At 43.9% G+C, this 21,537-nt stretch overlaps 1 protein-coding gene across 1 annotated transcript in view; it reads left to right on the forward strand.

Annotated features, from left to right (window-relative positions):
• Positions 1–6,873, forward strand: part of T265_03537 (hypothetical protein) — a gene marked incomplete at both ends in the record, with an annotated part of 34,234 nt that extends 27,361 nt beyond the window's left edge. Inside the window, one exon of the mRNA XM_009168049.1 lies at positions 6,012–6,873. Coding sequence (XP_009166313.1) covers positions 6,012–6,245 — 234 coding nt within the window. The remainder of the gene's footprint in view (positions 1–6,011) is intronic.
• Between the last annotated feature and the right edge of the window lie 14,664 nt (positions 6,874–21,537).

Here is a 21,537-nt window from a genome sequence, read left to right on the forward strand (position 1 = left end):
TCTGGCACGACCTTGTGGAACACTCTGTGACTACCCTATATATATACAGTTGTAATGATTTACCTTTGTCTCCATAAAGGGCTGTGTAGAGCTACCGTGCGTTTTGATATACCATAGTGGGCGGAGCCAGGAAGCCAAGGGACCGACACAGAGTTGTACTACCGTACATCAAGACACAACAACTCTCCAGTATAGCTCGTTGGATCTCTGAGGTGCGCAAACCGTCATACCACGGTAAGGTCCATTCTCTTCGTGACGGTTGCACAGTGTTATATCTGCTGATTCGCCAATCTGAGGTATCTGCTGCCGACCCGCTCCAGTGCCTAGTGCCGGAGAAAGAAGGCTCACAGAAGGGAACACAAAAGCTATATTCCGAACAAGCGAGTGCGAAAGCGTGAGTGCGTGGGAGTACGAAAAAATACAACGTTCCCAAGCTACTTATTGGAAGTACACTGTCTGAACTTTGTCCAATGCTGACGCACACGGTCTGGCTTTGGTGCAAGGCTGTGAAGTGCTGCATATTGCGGGGGCTTAGTCTGACCTTGATCAACGCTGACTCGCGTTGTCTGGGTTTGATACAAGGCTGTGACGCGCTGCATTTTGAGGGGGTGTTGTCTGTCTGGTCAACATCTAGCGGAGCTGAGGGTCTCGGTAGATTTCGGTGGTTGCTTTCAAGAAGCTGACCTTCCTGATACATAGAAATAGTCTGTGCTGGAACACACGGTCGCAACATCCGTTGTTCATGCGTCTCTGTTCCAGTCCAACTTAACGAGAGCCAGCAATGTTGAAGTCCACTGACTCGGGCTTTATATGCGCACCCACCACAACAATCTCTTTGCTCAGCGCATTTTAATAGGGTGCTCAGAGCGTCTTAAAAGCTCTCTATAAGGATATTGGCCGTAGTCTTTTGGAATGAAAGTAGATAAAACGAAGGAACAGCCGTCGTCAATGCGTTTAAGCGTTACTCTCGCAGATGTTGCTAAACGATTGGCTTACAGGCAACTAGCAATGGGCTCGATGGGTTAAAACAATGTTAACTCCGGCACAACCGGTTGCCGCGCAAGCGTTAGTGAGAAGAGGCATGGAGGTCAGTTTAACAACGGTACTTGGATTCCTAAATTTTGTTCCAGAGAAACAGTATACATCAATAAAAAAAATGAGTCCAGCGTATGACCATGAGTGACCTGTTATCCAGCTTGTTTCAGGGTGCGAAAGTTAAAGGCTGACAGATGAATGAATGTCGGAGTTGGCAGGATAATTTGGAAGTGTTTATGGCAGTGGCGGCAGAGTTTACTGTAAATTTTGCACTTTGTGACAATAGGCGGCGAACGGGAGTGGGCCTGCAGAGGTATTACTGACAATGTGGCGAGCAGAAGGGAATGAACGAGTGTATGAAGAAGGAAGAAGAGAAACTTTATCAGTATCCTGTCTTTACATGCAGCAAGTAAAGTCATCTGGCTCTGGCACCACGCGACGGTCGGTATGTCGTGAGGCTACTTGCTGTGAAGCGATTTATGGTTGTGCGTTAGCTGGGCTGGTGTCAGGGATCCTAGGCTTATACAGGAAGGTGAGTATCTTCGAAAGGCCTGTCCATGAGGCACAGGTTGTTGGTGTAAGACCAGCACGACATACATTTTTGAGCAAGTCACCTGTTCCGAACCCCAAACTGGTAAAGCAGAAGACTATTAGTCATAGCCCTACCCGTTGACCAGCCTGGTATGAAGGCCCCGTGAGTATCATGTACACTGTCCAACTCAATGGGCTATGAAGGTGCACATACCGTCACATGTCGGCAACGTCCAATTTCTCCATAATGCTGAGGCGTGCGTGCCTCACTGTTGTTCAGATGTGTGGACACGTTTATGATTATTTCCTCTACGCTTTTGTCCTCCCCCTTTTCCACAATTTATTGGGGCTTTCTTCGTCTCTATGTGGCATTTAAATGCTTCTATGTTGGTGTACTTCTGTCATTGATGATCATGATAGTCTTGACAGCTTCGTAAGCTCTGGTTGTTCTGACTGATGGGATGAACGTGCGAGCATTCACCAACTTGCGTCATTTTTGACGTCAGAAACGAATTTCACTAGAGCTAATGAGGCTCGTCCCCGGAGTCCACAGTAGGTTCTTTCGATCCGAGGGATTTAGCTTCAAACTTTTTTTCTCTGGTACCTTGGTCGCGTCGTTGGCTGCGGCACACTTACAACGAAATGGTGTGTAAGTCAAAAGCAACCATCGTTTACCAAACAAACCTGTGTCTTTTACTCCAAGTTTCCGCTTTCGGAATATTTGCGGGGAACAAATCATAATAAAATGGCTCGAAATGGGCGATTACGATTCAGTTGGTTGCTATGAGATCCTCCTACCTTTGGCAGGGTGGTTGGAAATTCTACAGAAAGTGATGTGCGATAGCAGAGCTTACGGTCGCGTAGTCGAACTGCTCATATTCGGTTTGTTTTTGTGTGATGGTTTTGGTTTAGTGAGGCTAGTTGAGGGTGCCGGTTTAATCTCCCTATGCCTTCGTACTCCAACAACTCGTTCGTGTGTGTTCACTACGGTGATGCACTCAACCATTAGAGGCAAGTTTTTTCTGCCAGAACCACTTGCTGGAGTTTTTTGAACCCACATCCGCCCCAGATGATTGTGAATAGGGATGATACCTCGTCTTGTCTTCCTTTTATGGCTATTAAGCTACTATGATTTTGTTGTCCATGATGGTGATGACTGGTTTCCCGGAAGAGAGGTCGCAGACTAAATCTTGACGCAGTTATTGACTATCCAGATGGTAGCGTTGGTGGATTGCTGTATATCTTTTACACGCTTTATCGCGATACAAATATCAATTGCACGGGTATTTGGCGGACTCCATCACCTTTTGCTTGACGCGCCTGCTCCCTAACCGTCACACGTCGTTGTTATTTCAATGGAGTTCCCCCATATCTCGAAAAGTGCACATTTGTGAAAGTGTATTACAAGGAATTGAATGTATTTAGGTCGTTTATCTTATTTGACCATTTCACATAAGGCCTTCCAGGCTGTGATCAAAAAGTACAGGTCATCTGACCTTACAGATTCGTAGAAAACCGTCAGTGAATTGGCCAAATAGCCTGGACGACCGCATAATTTATTTGAACCCCTGTAGGATGCACCACCCTTGTCCATATGATCGGTTAACAAGTCACGTGCATATCTTGGTGAATAGTAGTGTCAGTATTTGCCACACCTCTCCCTTAGCTTCATGATGAATGTGACACACCCAGATTAATTGTGAAAGCTGATAACTCACCCACTGATACTGCCGACCACGATTCTTAGATTGAACGGACGTGACGGGGTACTCTGTGCAGTGATAAATTGACGGATTACCGGTTTGATACCGGATATGCACGACCTGCACTGCCTTCTTTCAGCCGAGACGCAGAAGGCAAATATGCATGATGCCAAACATACTGTGGTATAGTGCGTACATTTAATCGTCAAGCCACCTTGTGTGTCCAGTCGCCAAAGCGTGAACCCACTTCGAAAGAAGTCACGAAGATGCTTAGTTGACTGGCTCCTAGGCGTATCTAGAATTCACTGCCTTTACAGCATATTGGTGTATTTAATTCTGTTTGCTATTTTTGTCTCACGGGAAGCTTTGATGAATTCACTCGAAATTCTCACGTATCTAAGTTTGGTGTAGTATGTATGCAAACAAACCAGCTTTCCAGTTGTTAGACAGATCCATCGCAACACACTATCCTCATTGGTCGCCAATATTCTTCACTACAAGTTTTATTCCCTTCAAGCATTCTTCACGTGCAGGTGTGCTGACTCTATTCATAATGAACAGTTCAGGATTTTCATGGCGTGACGTATTGACTTTGACGTTTCGTATGAGTGACAGGTTAAGTTGATTTGGAAACGTGTATCGGATGAATAGACCGTGAGCAGTGTGCGCCCACTACGTATGACCCTTTTCTAGAAAGCTCCAGAATATGTGAGCCTTACTCTGTTTTGAGAGGCAGTTTTTCTGTGAACAGTGCTAGGTAGTTTTACGTATAGACATTTGCACTTATGATGGGTCACCAAGCTTGGTCTGTCAGAAGGGTACACTGTAAGGGTTGAGGCTGGCCGTGTCAAGAATTTACACTCTCACAATCACCTTATGACACTCGGATAACGCTAGAGGGTCATTTCGATTCTCGAGAAGCGGAGTCCAGAAATCCCTAAGTGATTCTGAGGAAAACTAACCTCTGTGATCAGGTCGCTCAGGGTAACAAATGAACTAGACGTTCCTTGGGCACGTGCCTCGGAGCCATGCCTGTGAGACCGAGTAAGTATCCTTAGGAAGCGTGAGAACACGGGGACTGAGTTCGTGTCGTCTGGTCCGTATCCAAGCCACTAGCAAGAATGAATGGGTTTTATGCCAACTGATTAAACAAAGTTTATCATGTGACTACAGATCCGTCAGCCGACTANTATGATCTGGGCAAAAACAGATCCAATACAGGTCAAGAGTCATATCAAGTCGCCTCTGAACACATAGTGAAGGTATTAATCGATACGTTGCAGTGACGTCATCAATTTTCTGAACATGTGGGTTTCGATGGTGAAAAAGCGAGTGAGTGATAAAACGATATCAACGTTTCAGAGGGGTTTACAAAACCAAAGACAAACTCGGTCCCAAAGAGGCATGTGCTCGGTTTTTCTGTTAGTTTAACCTGTTCCACATTTTCATGTGGGTGGGTATATGGTGTGAATTGGCCCTATATGTTAGTCTCGAATGAGACCAAGTAACTCTCGTTCACTACAGAAGATTGATTCAATTGTTCCCCTCAGTGGGGCGAGATGGATCAATTGATTAGAGTGCGAATTTACTGACTGCAAGGTCTGTGGTTCGAACCCCACCTCTCTCGACTTCCCCTGTCTAGGTTTGGGTGACCTGGCAGTATCCCAGCCCTCGTGCAATCTTCGGGTGGCTTGGCAGTTAGGCACCGTAAGGGTACTACGGCTGAACGATTTTTCCCTTCAGTTTGTGTGTTGAAACACAATGCTTTGCGTCGACAAGAAATTTGGGCTCACACTCGCAACCGGAAGGTCCGATATTTTAATGCTCCTGTCTAAGCTTGGACGATCCGTTAGTAACTCATCCTTCGTCTTCCTCAAGTTATCGTCAATGTCTTTTCTTCGACAATTTGGCACCCTTCACCGTAAAATAATACAATCGTCCATCAACACAAGCTCATGGAAGATTTGCTCACTCTCTTGAACACCACCTTGCGTCCATGTCTCAGTAATCGAGATTTGTGTTGAATTCTTAAAAGTAGGTAGAATTTGTTGGTAATGTGGTGAAATATTGGTAGCTCGGGTGAGTTTATTGATTGTTGATCAGATGGCTGTTGATCTGTTCGCCGAGCTTGGCAGTTGGCTTGCAAACGTTTCGTCACCATACTTGGAGACATCATCAGTGCGCAGTGATGATGTCTCCTCGTATGGTGACGAAACGTTTGCAAGCCAATTGCCAAGCTCGGCGAACAGATCAACAGCCATCTGATCAACAACCAATAGGTAGAATTTGTGTTCCCATCGGTCTCGCTTGTACACCCCCCCTGCCTGGTATCAAAGAGGAAAACACCGAACTCGATTTTGACGTTATTGGCTCATCAGCAGTGTCTAGATTTAAACCTTGGACATCAAATAGGCTGGACATGTTACCACCACAACACCGGGGCACACTGCACGCACCGAAGTTGGCACGTGTGAACAGCGGAGCATGTTGGCGCTTGGGAGATCTGATTGATCTGCTCAACTCGAGGGATGTTCAAGCGAGAGCGATGTGAATGTAGGTCAACATTTTGCCAGGAATATGTGCAATGCCTACTGGATTTGCTCATGTCTCTTTTTGACTGTCACATCCATCGTACTTGTCCAGACTCTGTGAGATATTTTCATCTCACAATTCCTCCATTGATGTAGGCCCTTCAGATGAACGCGCTGATCATGTTGTTTTTTTTCATGGATCCACCTGTAGGGTTTCGAAGAAGCGCGCATACGATTTGGTCGTTTGCCTGCCACGAGCAACATTCGCGACTGTTTAATCAACATTTGGACCACGGAGGGAGCTTCTGGTCTTTTTAAAGGCCTTCGTCCTACTTTGCTCAAGTCCTGTCTGTCCATATCGTGTCGGTTCACAGTCTACGAACAATTCTGTCGGGTGTTGTACCACATTCGAACTGCTGACGCGTCTGCTAGACGAACTTTTTAACCTCTTGCCACCCATCAGATTTCATTCTGGCCAGCTGTTATTTTGTGTTCCGAACTGCGCCATGTATCCTCCTATCCGACAGAAACCGTTTCTACTACCCATCCTTTTATTGGCAGGGAGCTCATTTTGCCGGCTAATCACTCATCTAGCATTTACCTATTCTAATGCTTCCGTGATAACGTACCACTCCTGTCAGCAGTGATGTAAACCAATAAGACCGGAAATTTTTATCCTCTTTCTCAGATGGTTATCACCTGCCCTTATTTGTACTTCCCGGTAGTTTTTTTAAACCAAACTCTTGGAAACCCCACCAAGAAGGTTTTTCACGGCTCGCGACTTCACTATTCATTGTATCTTTGCTGCTACTGACAGTTGGATAACAGATTCTGGACATATTGTTTCTTCACTTGTGTGCAGTTTGGGGGTCGGGAGAGCAAACAACAAGGGCGTTTCGTTCACGTGTTTTCTTCGTTTCCCATAGCTACAAACAGTGTTACAAGTGCACGTGCTTCAACCATCTGCTGTATTTTTTATGAGAAGCTGGTCCTACTTTAGCTGTTTTTTTCAAAGACCTTTGCTAGCGATAAGATTTGTGGGAAACTGCTGAATCACCAAACATCAGTTCAGCTTTGAAGGAACCCTGAGAACTTGCTGACCCTCAAATACAAATGGAACGATGTGCTTGTAGTTAGTGTTTGGTTATTTATAACCCTGATCAGATTCCGCTTCGCACTAGCTCTGCGTTTACGGCACATTCTTGATTGTCTTGTACTCCTACTTGAGCGTTTCATCACAGTTTTCGATAATCCGGTGCTTACTCCAGTATCTTTGTCGACGCAAACGACTTCTGCATCTGCTGGCTCTAACGATCGTTCGCGTGCGATCCTCCAGTGAACTGAAATGAGTTTTCTGTCTACTCATATCGAGAGTGCTGCCCACGATTACACTACAGGCGTGATCTTAGGGCATCACTTGTTGAAATCGTGGGTATAGCAGTTCACCATCAATTGATTTCGAATTCAAAGAGCCTCTGCTGACGAGTTTTAAAAAATTGAAAGCCCTAATTTGCGTGGAAAAGGGAGGAAGTCGATAAAACCGTTGGCTCTAATAAAGTTTCACGGGTGGAAGATTCCTATTCTGCATTCTTATAAAAGTCTGTCTCAGCACGATTTTCTGTGGGCTCAGAATGTGTGCAATGAATACTTCGTTCTGGTAATTTTCGATTGAAGTCACGTGGGAAATGTATGGAGCCGATCGAACTGTTGTGTATCTTAAACATGCTGAAGTTTTTCACTGTACGCCTTAGATCAAAAGACAGATTTTCACAAGCTGGTTTAAATACAGGAGTAGTATGAGGATCAACATAATGCTATTTTCAAAATGCAATCGATTTTCTTTTGAATGGATAACTGACTGGGAAAGGTTAACCGACGTCGGTAAATCGCAAACTAAAAACCCGGAAGGTTATTATTTTCCAAATTAGACGGTTCACTTCGCGATGGACCTTGTTGGCTACTAATGTTCATCTTGTTAGTAATTCTCAGTGGGTACACTGTCCAGTAGTGTGTCAACTAGAAAACGAAGTAGTTCGGAGCACGCGACATCTGCAGAGGCTAAATGTGACATAGAAGATCGATGTACGTTTCCCGGTGTATCTCGGGGTTAGGCTGATAGGATGAGAAAATTCTACAACCAGGTCTTTGTTGTTCCAACTCTAGCTGTCATATAGTAGTACAATTTCGCAGGGAGTCACAATGTGTGCCTAAGTATATCCGTTATCTTTGGCCTTACGGTCGAAGTGACGCGACACAAAAGACATTTTTTTTAATCAAAAACCCAGCACACTGCCCAACCACCTCTTTTTTAATTAACTTGCCTTGAACTTAGTTTTGATCACACTCCTTTTCTAGACTCGTTTTGTGACCCAAGTTTCCTTGATTAGTACTATAGATCGGAACAAGGAGGGAATGCAGCATAATTTTCACAAACTATTAAGACGGGTTTGTTAGGTGAAAAGAATATATTCTTCGTGGTGACTCTGTGTACCCGCGCGCCAATATTCAACAATTACAATCAATGAGAAGAACGGGGGTAGCGAACAAAGCTTGTCCTCTTGGCTAATGCGTCACAAATTTGTATGGTACCGGAAATCACATGAGAAAAAAGAATAAAATCCGGGGTACATAGAATCTAGAGAATTAGAAATCAGATGAAGAGGGGTTGAATAAGAGATAGGTCAATGGGTCACGGATTCAAGTAAGTGACGTCAATATCGGACAGGTTTGTGGGACAGGATTTTTCACAGGCCATCTTAAGTTCAAGACTAAATGATCCGTAAAGCCCAAACCTAAACAATGCTCACTTGGGGAGAAGCCCGTCTCCCACTCAAAGGTGACTCGGTTGTTGAACTAATTATCAGAAGGCTTCGAAACTCTGGTGATATGACATTCAGAAGGCTTGGAAACTCTGATAATATGACATGCATGGCCGCTAATTCGTGTTTGAGCTTCAAGTTCCGTCTCACAATCAGTTTCCGTTTAAAGGACAAATTCCAGCGTTCCACCACTAGCTTTTGTGTGTACTCAGGGGGCGAGATGGCCCAAATGGTTAGTGCGCGAATTTACTGACCGTGAGGTTCGTGGTTCGAATCCGACCTCCGCCACTCGACTTCCCCTGTCTAGGCTTGGGCAACCTGGCAGTATCCCAGCCCTCTTGCAACCCTCGGGTGGCATGGCAGTTAGGCACCGAAAGGGTGCTACAGCTGAACGATTCGATTCGATTCGTACTCAGTTGCATGCTCGTGCCGAGCATTTGTCGAACACAATGCGAGAACACCATCCTGTGTCTCTGTGTGGCCGTTAGAAGAAACCAGGCACAAATGCAATCGCATCATATTTGGCCGAAACTAGTCATGTTATCGACAAAGAGCAAGCCTTCGTCAGCATACATCGGGTATCTCTGAACCGATCACGACTGGTACGATGCGGACTACTACCATTCGCAGAAGCGACTGGAATCCGACTGCTGGACCCACAACTTTGCGTCCAAAAGAAACTCGTGAGAACTTCGAACTTGAACTGGCCTACGAAAAATCCGGTCCCACAAGCCTGTCCGATATTGACGTCACTTACTTGATTCCGTGACCCATTGACCTATCTCTTATTCAACCCCCCTTCATTTGATTTCTGTTTCTATAAGGTGTATGACCCCGGATTTCAATCTTATTTCACGTGATTGCTGGTACCATATAAATTTGTGGTGTATTAGCCAAGAGGAAAATAAGCTTTGTTCGCTACCTTCGTTCTTCTCATTGCTACAACTGTCACTGACATGTCGTGAGCACAGATTCACTTATCCGTTTGCGTGCAACAGTTCCCTGTAATGCACCACGATTATTAGAATCATCCATCGCATTATTTATTGTCCAATGCCCCGAGGCTTTGGTACTTTCCGTTGTGCACTCATTTCTTCAAACTCGCTCAGCAGATTCGCAAATCTGTTGTACTCCTGCTAAGTGTGCATTCCGTAATCTAGTATGGGAATTTAAAACTTGAGTGTTATGCAACAAGGGGCAATAATTACCAAACCCTAATGCATTACGCCAGAAAAAATTGACTTTGACAAATTCACAGGTCGAAATCATCGTATTCTTACTCGTTTTCGAAAGAATTTGGATTTCCGCTGGACATTCGGTACTCAAGCATGCTTTTCCCCGATCCCATCCACATTGGCCTTCTCTTGTTAAATCTGTACATTATACACTTATTTAGTGAAGCTAAGATGACGTACAGCTTCAGCCGTGGTCGAGGAGGCAGTCAAGGAGGCGCCTTCACTGCATTTTAAAGGTAAGCTGACGTACAGCTTCAGGCGTGGTCGAGGTCATAACTGCAGTCAAGGAGGCGCCTTCACTGCATTTTATTAAACATCTTTCCCCAGAGTATTGATCGGCTCTGCTTGGAAGGCAGTGAGGCTGACTGCTTCGAGATATCGGTTACAAAATTCGATTAAGATGCTGAGAACTGATGCTAGTAAGTATCTAGACTGTATTTACCTGTATTTTGACCGCCACATCACCACATAAGTTCATTAGAGGGTTCCTATCACCACGTTCTGGCAGCTGTATGCTACACTGAGGGTAACTAAACGAACAGGCTACATCATATAGACCCACCCTTCGTAATTGTTACCACTTGACCTGTGCAGACTATAAGTAATCCTACTCTGGTGTCGACTATTCTTGACTTGCACAAATAGAGCGAATGCTAACTCACTCGGAAGCGTCAAAGGATAGAACGCGTGAACAATGTCTTGCCGGATATACAAATCACTGGATTGTGAGCTTTCCTGCTTGTCTACATATAAATGACAAGTTATACGCTCGACTTCGCTAGTTCACCCAGGTACAAGTAACAATGCCGGAGCAGTCCGTGCCTTATCGATCGATCTTTGCGTGAAATAAGGACCATAGTTTATCGATGGTCAAAAGCGGACTGAAAAAATGTGCACATATGATCAACACAATGCGAATTTGAAAGTAGTACGCTCACTCCTGCCTCCAGGTTGTTTATTCGATGACGCCTCGCGGATTTGGCACTTGGAATCTTATGATACTGTTGGTGAGGTATATACGGCAGAGAGAAATACATATTTGCAAACTAATTCGATTTTGCGGGGAATCCAAATGAATCTCGCGTTTATGGTATTTTAAAGCAAATGACTGTGCGCACAAGGTAGCTTAATCTTTCAGTTGGTGAGATATTCCAGATATCGAGTCTCATATACAGACACAATACACAACCGATAAAGTTGCTAAAGATTATTCGAAAGCCCACTATTCGTTTCGCCATCATTTGGATTCCTCAGACATTACAAGTCCTTGTATCCGTGCCTCTAGTGCAGTTGTACGACATAATCACCGATTACTTCAAGCCGATACGCTTGGTCCCTAAACCGGATACTGAATCAAACCCCCATACATCTGTAGCTTAGTAACTTTTGTGGTGTGTACACTTTCAGACTTAATTCACCCGGTCAGTTCTGCTGCAGGACTACTTTAGCATAGCGGACTATTTGTGTTGGACAGTGAGCAGTTTTTCAGCACCACATCAAGTTTGTTGTGTACGGAAATTTTCTCCGTGTCCCAGTGGCAATTAATTCACACCAGTTTCGGTCTAAAGCCTGTTCGCGCAGCTTTGCAAAATGTGAAAAACTAAGTCAAAGCCAGCAGATTAATTGAGGGAGGCACACCATGAAGGCCAATTTTGCACTGTGGTGGGCTAATCAAAGGGATCACTTTGCAGGAACGTGTGCATCGTAAATTTACGCTGTTCCTAACATGTTGTTTAACTTTGTCCACTACTCCAGTTTTTGTACAAACTTTCTAACTGTCCTGATTCAGACAACTGATAAGGAAATCTTCCAGTTGTTGCAAGGCAGTCCCAATAACACGGTGATTCTCCACTTGACAATTCTTGAATCAAGGCTCTCAAACAAAGCGATGTAGGACCTCATTTTTCACTTCTCCGAATTATCGTCGTTTGATGGGGCTTAAGCTGAGGACAAGTGATGATATCCACAAGCAAGTATGGGTAAGCCAAGCTTGTTGATCCCGAAAAATAAAGCAGAGGAATAGGCGTACCACACCAATGAATCTGGCTCAAACTTAAACTTTTGTGGAAGCGGATCACGTGTTTTCTTCGCATCATACACTGTGACGTACTAAGAGCAATCGGGCAAGTTGTGGAGTCACATCATCATTGATAATCCAATTGTTGTTCTCACTCATAGTTGATTGAGAGGTCATGAATAAGTAGGAAACCACGTGTTTACTTTATGTGAAACCTAGGTCACCAACTGTCACTCTGTGCGGTCACATAACATAGTGCGTGTTCAAATACACTAATTTCATACCAATTTGTTTTTTTTTCACGAGGGATTCACCTGACAGTCTCGTTTATGACCTTCGTGTGTACTTAGCGTTCTTCAGTGTAAATTCTTCAGTTACTTGATGCATAGTCACAGAGCATGTTGCGCACTTGCTCACGCGGATCAGTGCCCTAATGGGGAAAGCACCCAACATGCGACGTTCATGGATGGAGGGGTTATGAGCTATTTTAAACCTTCTAAAACACCCCTTCCCTAATGGGAAAAGACCCATGACGCAACAAGTTACGCTCTACAATGAACAATAAGCCACAGCTACGGAATACATTTTTATTACTAATTAAGATATGCAAACCACCTGCTTACAGTTCAATGAGGGCTATCATACACCAGGCACAACCATCAAAGCCAATTTGGGGAAACAAAGTAACGTGGAAAAAATGCATCACGGCTGTTTTACTACGGATAGTAGAGTCAACCAGTACTGATTAGATAACGAAGGCCTCTCCGGTTTGATAAATCAGAAGCACGGGAAACCCTCCAGGAGCCAATTGCCCAAGTGAGTGCGCTGAGCGGGGCATCATGCACTGAGGTAGATGTATCCCAACTTTGCTCACCATTTGCGTATGACATGACTGGGCTGATCGTCGGTATACGGGGAGAAATCCGCACCTCGAAAGCAACACTGCTTACTACAAATTCCGGGTCGTTTGCGCAGCCGTCCGGTCACCAGAGCTGCACTTGCCACCTTTTGCTTACAACAAACGCTTTTCCGAGCACCACCAGTCGTGATCCACCATACCACTCGATCTCACTTTGATCGTAATGGCAATTCCAACCGTCACGGAGTGCTTTATCTTCCAGCATGAGACTGGCTCCCAAGCATAACCAAACTGCCCATGTGTCAACTCCGCTTATAATCCTTGTGTTTCCATTTTCACCCCTTTTGTCCGTCATTTATCGAGCACTACTTCTATCTAACCCCTTGGGTGTTGCTATGAGTATCCATTTTCACCCTTTTGTCCGTCATTTATCGAGCACTACTTCTATCTAACCCCTTGGGTGTTGCTATGAGTAACCAGTTAAACGTCTGATTGTATGATTCTTTCCCATCAAAGTTTGAATGACAGACTGCATAGTTAAACCTAAGAAGTCATTGTGTATTCAGAAGCCATGTGGGCTTCGGTAGACGCATCCTAAATTTGAAAATATAAAGTAGTGAGGGGGCGATATGCAAAACACTAACGGATGGCATTAATAACACGCAAGCACAGTCTGATTAAATTGTCCATGAACTAATGGGCTGGAAAGTGGATATCAAAGACCGACAATGTGTCGTTGCCTGTGATTCTCCATCAACTTACTGGCGATTAATATTTTTGGAACAGTATGCCTCTACCTTAGTTTGCTTGCATGAAGTACATCAGTATCGCGTATCTGTCCCTTTTAGCCGGTGTCCTATTATCTGATGTTACGTCAAAATTTGAGTTTTTTAGGTATGGGAACGAAGTAAAAATGAAGATGGCTGTGAAGACGAATGAATGGCTACTAACTTACTCTATCCCCTCTCGTCAAGCGCGGTGTGCAGCACGTTCACGTAGGCACTTGAAAGGCGTTCTACAGAATGAGTGTTCCTATATTGGTGATTACGAAAATGTATATTTCTTGACGAATTTTATGGCTAATGTAAAAAAAACTTCCCCAGTTGGCGTATTTCATAGCCCAGGGTCGCACCAACCGTCATGTATACATTGTTTTCTAGAGCTCAGTGATTTAAGGATATGGGTCACTGTTAGTGATTTAAACAAACCCCCGTCACCAACCAGAAACAGCAGTGAGTGAATAACGGTCGATAGGAACAGGGGAATGGGTCAAACTTTCGGCGAACGAATTCCGTGCTATTTTTCTTGGTCAACAAATCACGCGGTAATTATCGATCCTTACATTGTCGTTATTCTAAATGTAAAAATACTTTACTTTGTGGAAATAGTCTTCATATAAGAGGAACTCATGTGAGTGAATGTACCTACAAACCATTCGAAGCCAGTTTGCCAAAATATTATTCAATTTTGGCCTGTTCTTTAAATGATACACAGACGGATGAATAGTCATCGGGGGGTGTAACCGCTATAGCGAGTAATGATGATAAATATTTTGGCATCAACGTTACCTGTTTCTCAAGCGCACGTATCTGCATTTCGTCTTCTTTAGGATAAGTCCTTTTGTACGTTGTTTTCTGGAGGGTCCCTTAGGTCTTAGGCTGCCTTGCGATTAAGTACTCGGACCATGTTTCGTTGATACCGACCATCAATCTTCACAGAAATATCCTCACGAACGTAACTTTTATTAAGCACGAATTTCGGTTTTCGACTATTGTACGGTGACACATAGCGCCAGGTTCCAAGCACCGGCTTCCCGCTCTTCTCATCTCAGCAACACCAGCACTATAGTCAGTCTATGATCTGAGGATACCTCATATCAAACCCAAAGATTTAGTATAAGCAAAACAATAAATAACGCACCTGTTACTTAATTCCATGGGAGCACTCAGGAAATAACACCCACATTATAGACGATGAAGTTCAACGACACCCCCATGTAGAGATTGTCCTTATGCAATTTGGGAAACAGTGTAGACTGTTTCAGCAAGCTTTTGGCTGGATAGATGTCCTTAACATTACAGCATTCGTAGCCCATCAGAAAACCGTGAATTTTTTTCCGCGACCTTATTCGTTTGGGCATGGTTAGCTTACATCAGATCCAACAATTGACCTTCAATTTATCTTCACAGAAGTACCTTCAGAGGGTCACAAAGTGTTTCTCTTGGGAGGCTAACCACGTCGCACTGTTCTTGCACTATGATTGTGAAGTTTCACCTGTATACGAGTCTCTTGCGACGACCGCCATGACAGCAATAAAGATGCTTGCATTTCGCGAGATACACTCATTTGCAGATCAATTTGGTTTTCACGAGAGACTCAACTGAATCTCTCGTTTATGATATTCTACAACTGAATGTGCTGCACACAGGCCGCCTCATGATTCAGTTGGCACAATATTCGAGATATTGCAGTATATTTTCATGAAGGAAAACCAAATTGATTTGCAAATGAGTGTATTTCTCGAAGCCAGTCCAATTTGGGTTCAAGTAGATGATAGGGTTGACGGAAACTCGGGGACTTCGCCTATCTGATGAGCCCAAAGTGGAAGGGCGAAACCGGTCGTGGACTGTCGAAGAATTTTTAGCTGTCGAAGAGTTTTAGCAACGTTGTGAGTAGTTTCCTTTATGAAAGCTTGCATTTCGTTTGAGTTGGATGCCTCAGCTGTTTTACATCTTTGGTTCACATAGTAGCATAGCCTGACCAGCCGATTCGTATTTACCACAGTCCGTCATCTAGGTGAACAACCAGCGGTTTTCTCATCCAGATAAGCACACTTAGGAACTAGTGAATAGCATGATTTATCGTGGACGCGCGTTCTTAAGCGGCAATGAAAACAATAACAATTATCGCAAACTTATAAATATTTAGTTATCATGTCCTTCACTTCTATCACCTTCAGTCAGTGTTTCAACTGTGAAATCCTCCAGAAACTAGAGCTGAAAGTCTATCCAAGGTGAAATTATTGATTGTCAAATCAATGGTTGAGTGAAAAGGCCGACTGGTATGGCAGGTTTTAGCATGAACTGTGCTTATGACCTAAAGTTTCGGGGTGATATTCAACCAAAAATTCTGAGTCAATGGAATAGGGTATTTCCATTGCTGACAGTAAATCGACTGCGTTTCCACTTCTTTTCTGAGAGGTTATTTCCTTGACGGAACATTGCAAAGGGAAAGGCGCCGTACTTCCAAACCCATTTCCTTAGTAGAGCCGCCCTATTTCGAAGGGTTTCGTCAACAGGGTATTACTAAATCTCGTTGAGTTTCCACAGCTGCACTCACACCAGTGATTTCCTGTTGTTGGCAAAACAACGAAGGAATATATTGAATCATTTAACTGGGCATTGGTGAAACTAGTCCAAATGTACGCTTACAGCAATTAACGGGTAGAGGCATCAGTTAGGTGAGTGCTGGTTATCTGTGTTGCATTTTAGTCATAGTGTTAGTTATAGAGCTGCAGCGATTCCGTTCTTTTAGTGAGTCTCTCGTGCTGCTGATACCAATGCCGCTGCGTCACCCGAGTCACAGTGACTGACACATACACCGTGATTTGTACACAAAACCACAGTTGTTGTCGTCACACTTTTCACAATGTAACACCGGTTGTGGGTTGTCTGTATGTGTTTTCTTCCAGTGATTTTGGAGGCCCATGTTACCTTGGTCATCTAAACCGTCACACTGTACCATTGATTCGAACAACAGGTATGACCAGATCGGAAAACGCGAAAGACTTATCCAGTCATTCAGTGAAGTTAGAACATTGACTCCCGAATATATCAACGTGGACCTACAGTCGTTGGTAGGAAACACGGTGGGTATGAAACTCAACAGATAAGCATTACTGCTGTGGTATATCTACTTCCACGATAACACGCACCAAACAATGATTTCCTCTTCTTGAAATGTGTTCATTTCAGGTGACGGATGTTGAGGTGTAAAAACAGTCAAACCGTTTGAGAAATTCCTTAAGTTACGAAAGGCTAGGCTAAGGTTACAAGATCGGTAAGCTGTGTCCCAGCACTGTGAATTAGTGTGCATGAAAGCAATTAATTTTTGTAGCTCCACGTTTGCCTTCTACCTTACTGAATCGTGGTTGCGTGCAAGAAACTATCTGGCACCCCATATATATGGGTTGGGAAACATGATTTGCATGAACTTCGCGTGGAGAAGTATGTTACTGGCATGAAAGCCAACAAACAATCGAACAACAACAGCAACGAATGTGAACATGCGGGTAGTAGATGATTAGCGGACGTTTTCGCTTACTGTCCTTGAAAAAAGTGGAACTGATCAGGAACACATAATCAAAGCTGAGCAATTATCCGCTGACAGTCCCAACTGACGGGTGCTGATAAGACAGTAGAGTTATGTTAATCGAGTTGACCACAGGTGAGCGCAGAGATTTTGGTTGGTGAGTCTGAGTGTGGTCAATTCAGCCGCCAAACGACTTTGAGCGACCAGTTGAGACCAAACGTTTCTATTTGACTAATCTGATTCACAGTATTGAGTAATGACTGATAGTCGCACTAATGTCTTGTCTTAGCTTGTAGGCTTTTGCATAATAAAACGAGATCACTATTGTAGAAGGATAGTTTATACACGAGATTTATTTTGAACACTGATGAATTACAGAAGGGGAGGGTAACTTAGTGACAGAAAGCATTCGTCCAGATCATGACAATCTGATTCCTTAATCCCCTATTCATGGCAACTTCCCTTCAGGCAGCATCTATAGGTTTCGACTGATGTGCTGGCGACTACAGGCAATCTTATAGTGGTCCTGGTGTGAAGTTTCTGACCCGTTCCGTCTCGAAGAAGGCCAGCATCTTCAACCCTATGATTTGGAGATGCTGGTTGTCTGCGGGGGAACAATCTAATCGTTTTCAAACCGGTGTTCCAGTGACACCATGACTTTAAACCGGGACTGACCCGTAATACGATTTTTCGTGCCGCTCATCACAAATTTTCTCGTTGGCTTTCCTGGAACGAACTTAGTTGGAGCCGATGTGGCCAGTGGAGCCTTTGCTGCATTGAAGCTTGGATACGAGTTCCGGATGGCGGCTTCTTGGAGAGCCGAATGCCAAAGGGTAAATCCCATCATGTTATTCGAATTTCATTCAGTGCTTCCATCCTTAAGGAAACCATTGTTGTTGCGGTGAGACTCTGGGATCGAATGTACAGAAATTTATCTGCCTTCCGGCAACCTCATGCTCTCACTACACGGGGAAACTGAGCTCCTTGCAGACAGACTCTTTGACTATGGGTCGTGAAGTTGAAGTTGCTGGTGAAGTAACTGATGGTAGTTTTTGAAATATTGCCAATTAAAACAGCGTTGAAGACAAAAGTTGTAGAACAACTTATATTCCAAAGCCTGAAAACTGGAACTAGATTGGGTATCAACAGCATTTTTCTGCATTATCAAAAGGTTGGAGATGCTCTGGCTAATGGCTTCACTTGACCAGTCTTTTGCGATACTGTTTTCTGGTAGCTACAACACCAGCACACACGCCCTTGAATTCATTCCTTGCGGCAGCGCTGCCTCCAAACATTTAAACGAAGAAAAAACAAATAAAAGTGAAGTGGTGAAGATGATGCCCACTCCTGAAACCACTAAGATAAAGGCATCTGAGTATCATGTTGCAGCGACGTGCCATCAGAGAACTGACCCAATGTCTTTTGTGAATCTTAACCAATATAAGCGACGCATACAACAACGGACAAGCATCAGCCATGCAGCCCTGCTAGGAAGTGATACCAAACTTGCTAACTGGATTTATTACATGCCTTATCCTGTAAGATTACCAGCAACTCGAGAGAAGGCACAAAGATTCCAAAGAGCTCAACTTGATAGCAGCCGTTTTCATTCCACAATGCCACATTCTGGTCCGACTGCTTTTTAACAACAAGGGTTTTTATTATAAAAACACGGCTTTCTTTAGCAGACGGTGGTCAGACAAAGGCTCTATCCGTCGCTCTACTGAATCCAACACATGACTTAGTATTCGCTTGAGGACCATCTCATTAATTGTACACTACAGATCAAATATCTGAAGATGTTTGGAGGGACGAATTTTCTCAGCACTGTGATAAGAGTATCCTTATGGCCATTTTATGAACACGGACTTCTAACCTAAGCGATATTCGTTTCTGACGCCAAAAATGACGCATGTTGGCAACTATAACTGGTGCCTTGGTGACTTACTGTTTCACCACGCAGTTAAGGCTTATGCAACCTGCAAGATGTGCAAACCCAACAGCAAAATGAAGCTCGTCAATCCTAAATCACAAAGAGGTATGTGGGAGAGGAGGGCTCTGAAGCAAAACACTGCGCTGTGGAGGTATCAAATGCATCCCGAAACAAGGGGCAACTTAGAGGATTCTGTTTATGGTAGCTTCAGCGAATATACTGTCGTCAAATAACAGAGTAATGGAAGTTCGACTTGGATCCATGACATTTGCACAGTACATTAAATGGTGGTGTCAATGACGAAATCGGAAAAAAACTGGGGAAAATGGCACTCATGGCGAACCCCACTGGTTTTGAGGCTATGTTTGCAGGGTTGGTTGCAAATCGTGACACAATCGAATTGTGGGAGAATAACACTGACGAAATTCGACAGCATTTCCCGTTGGCAACGGCTTGTAGAACAGCCAACCTACCCACGGAGTCGAGGGCTACTTTGAGGTCAAGGAAAAGCACCAACTGGTCGATGTGGCGTCATGTAAAGGTGTGGTCAGTGCAGCCTTCACATAATCGAAGTCCTGTATGATGCTCGTGGAATTACGTCTCGTATGCTGTGATCAGACATCAAAGGAATATTAAAACTGATAATCACGTTTCAACTACAGTTGGGCTCGTAACTCTATGGTTGGAGCAGTCGCTTCAGGCACCATTTTTAACTAAAGGCACAAGGGCTCTGATGGGCCCCTCGTATTCAAAACGCTTCCTTGTTTCAAAACTAAATTTCAAAAACTTAGTCAAGAGAGATACAAAACACTGTCGTCTTGGGGCAAAGGTGTTGGGGGTTCATTCAGCCCAGCGTTCTGATGATTGTTATGTCTGACTGCTGTTTCCGCTCCAGTACCTAGTGCCGGAAAAAGACCCGCCGATAAGGAACACAACAGCCTTATTGAGAACAAGCGATTGTGAGGGCGTGGGTGCGAAAGTACAACGGCCTCAAACTACTTTATTGGAGGGCACTATGTAACGTTGGTCCAACGCTGTCTCGCTTTGATACAAGGCTGTGACACGCTGCATAATGAGGGGGCGTTGTCTGTCTCGTCAGCATCTAGTGAAGTTGAGGGTATTAGGAGATTTCTGGCATTCAGTGGTTAATTTCAAGAACCTGACCTTCCTGACAATGATGCCTTAACTTCGAAAAGTTTGTTAGCACTTTAGAAACTGAGAGAGCGTCTAAGCTCGCAGATCGCTGTCCGAGTTGAGGAGGACGAATAGGTGTATTCAGTTTGACCTCGTTGAAAACTCCATAAACAGCAGATTTTTAGCTGTAAATAGTTGAAGAATCTCCTGGACTATACAAATTAGCAAATTTCAGGAGTCCATGTACACTTGGGAAAAGCACAGGTCGAAAATAGGAAACCAGTATGGCCCGTCTGCTGTTTTTCCAGGGAGGTTGGGATTTCGGCTGAGACAATGTGTCGCCTTTTTGTGTTTTCCGCAACGGTCGAGTGATGGACGATCCCATCACCACTGTCGGTTAATTTGTCCTTCTGCCAATCCGCCTTTCGATGCAATTTACCACCATTTAAAGTTCTTACTTGATGGTAGAAGGCACTCACAACTTACCATCCGCCTAATTCAAAGATTCTTGGCGTATGTAAAACCGACCTTTGAAGCTCGACTTTGCATCTAGAAATGCAACCTAGCTAATGTTGTCATGTGGCATTTGACCCATTTAAGAGCCAGACTACCTACCGCTGTTCATTATGGCTTGTAATTTCATCTGAGTACTTTTATTAGCTGGTGCGTGAAAAACAAATTGGTTTGCAAATGAGTGTATTTCTCGAAAACAGTCCACTTTGGGTTCAAGTAGATCATAAAATTGACGGAAACTCGGGGACTTCTCCTACCTGATGAGCCACAAGAAGGGCGAAACCGGTCGTGGGCTGTCGAAGAGTTTTCAGCAACCTTGTGAGTAGTTTCCTTTATGAAAATAAGACCCGCCTAGTCATTTTAGACCAACGGCTGCAGCACTGCCAATAGACAATTGAATGTTTAGGCTGAACAACCTTAACTTACAGGCTTGGATGCATTGGCAACGTCCTAACTGTCACAAACATGACCAACAAAATTGATATCAAGCATTATCGATCATCGCCCGATGATATCAATCTGGGAGACTTAGTCGCGACATAAAGCAGAACTGACAAAGTTCCCACATAATTATCCAGTAAATCTCTTTCCATTTTATCTTGCGATCACGTGAGTTGAGCACAGTTGGTTACTACGGAGGATTTCCTATACACAATAATTAGGGGATGAGAGTAACATAGGGGTTTACCTCATATTTCTGCAGCATCAAGAATGGAATTTAATTTTCGAAAGCTTTAATAAACCGTTTTGTGACTTTTCACGTAACTTCTCATTTTTCCGTTATCACATCACTGAGATCACTTAACTGACCCTAAAGGGATTTCCAACTCCACATGGCACTTTCACCGTTCTAGTTTATTGAGTGTGTTACAAATGGAGTAAAGAATGTACGACACTTCAGTCTAATTTTTGTACA

The sequence above is a fragment of the Opisthorchis viverrini genome, assembly GCF_000715545.1.
Source record: "Opisthorchis viverrini unplaced genomic scaffold opera_v5_51, whole genome shotgun sequence".
NCBI lineage: Eukaryota > Metazoa > Platyhelminthes > Trematoda > Opisthorchiida > Opisthorchiidae > Opisthorchis > Opisthorchis viverrini.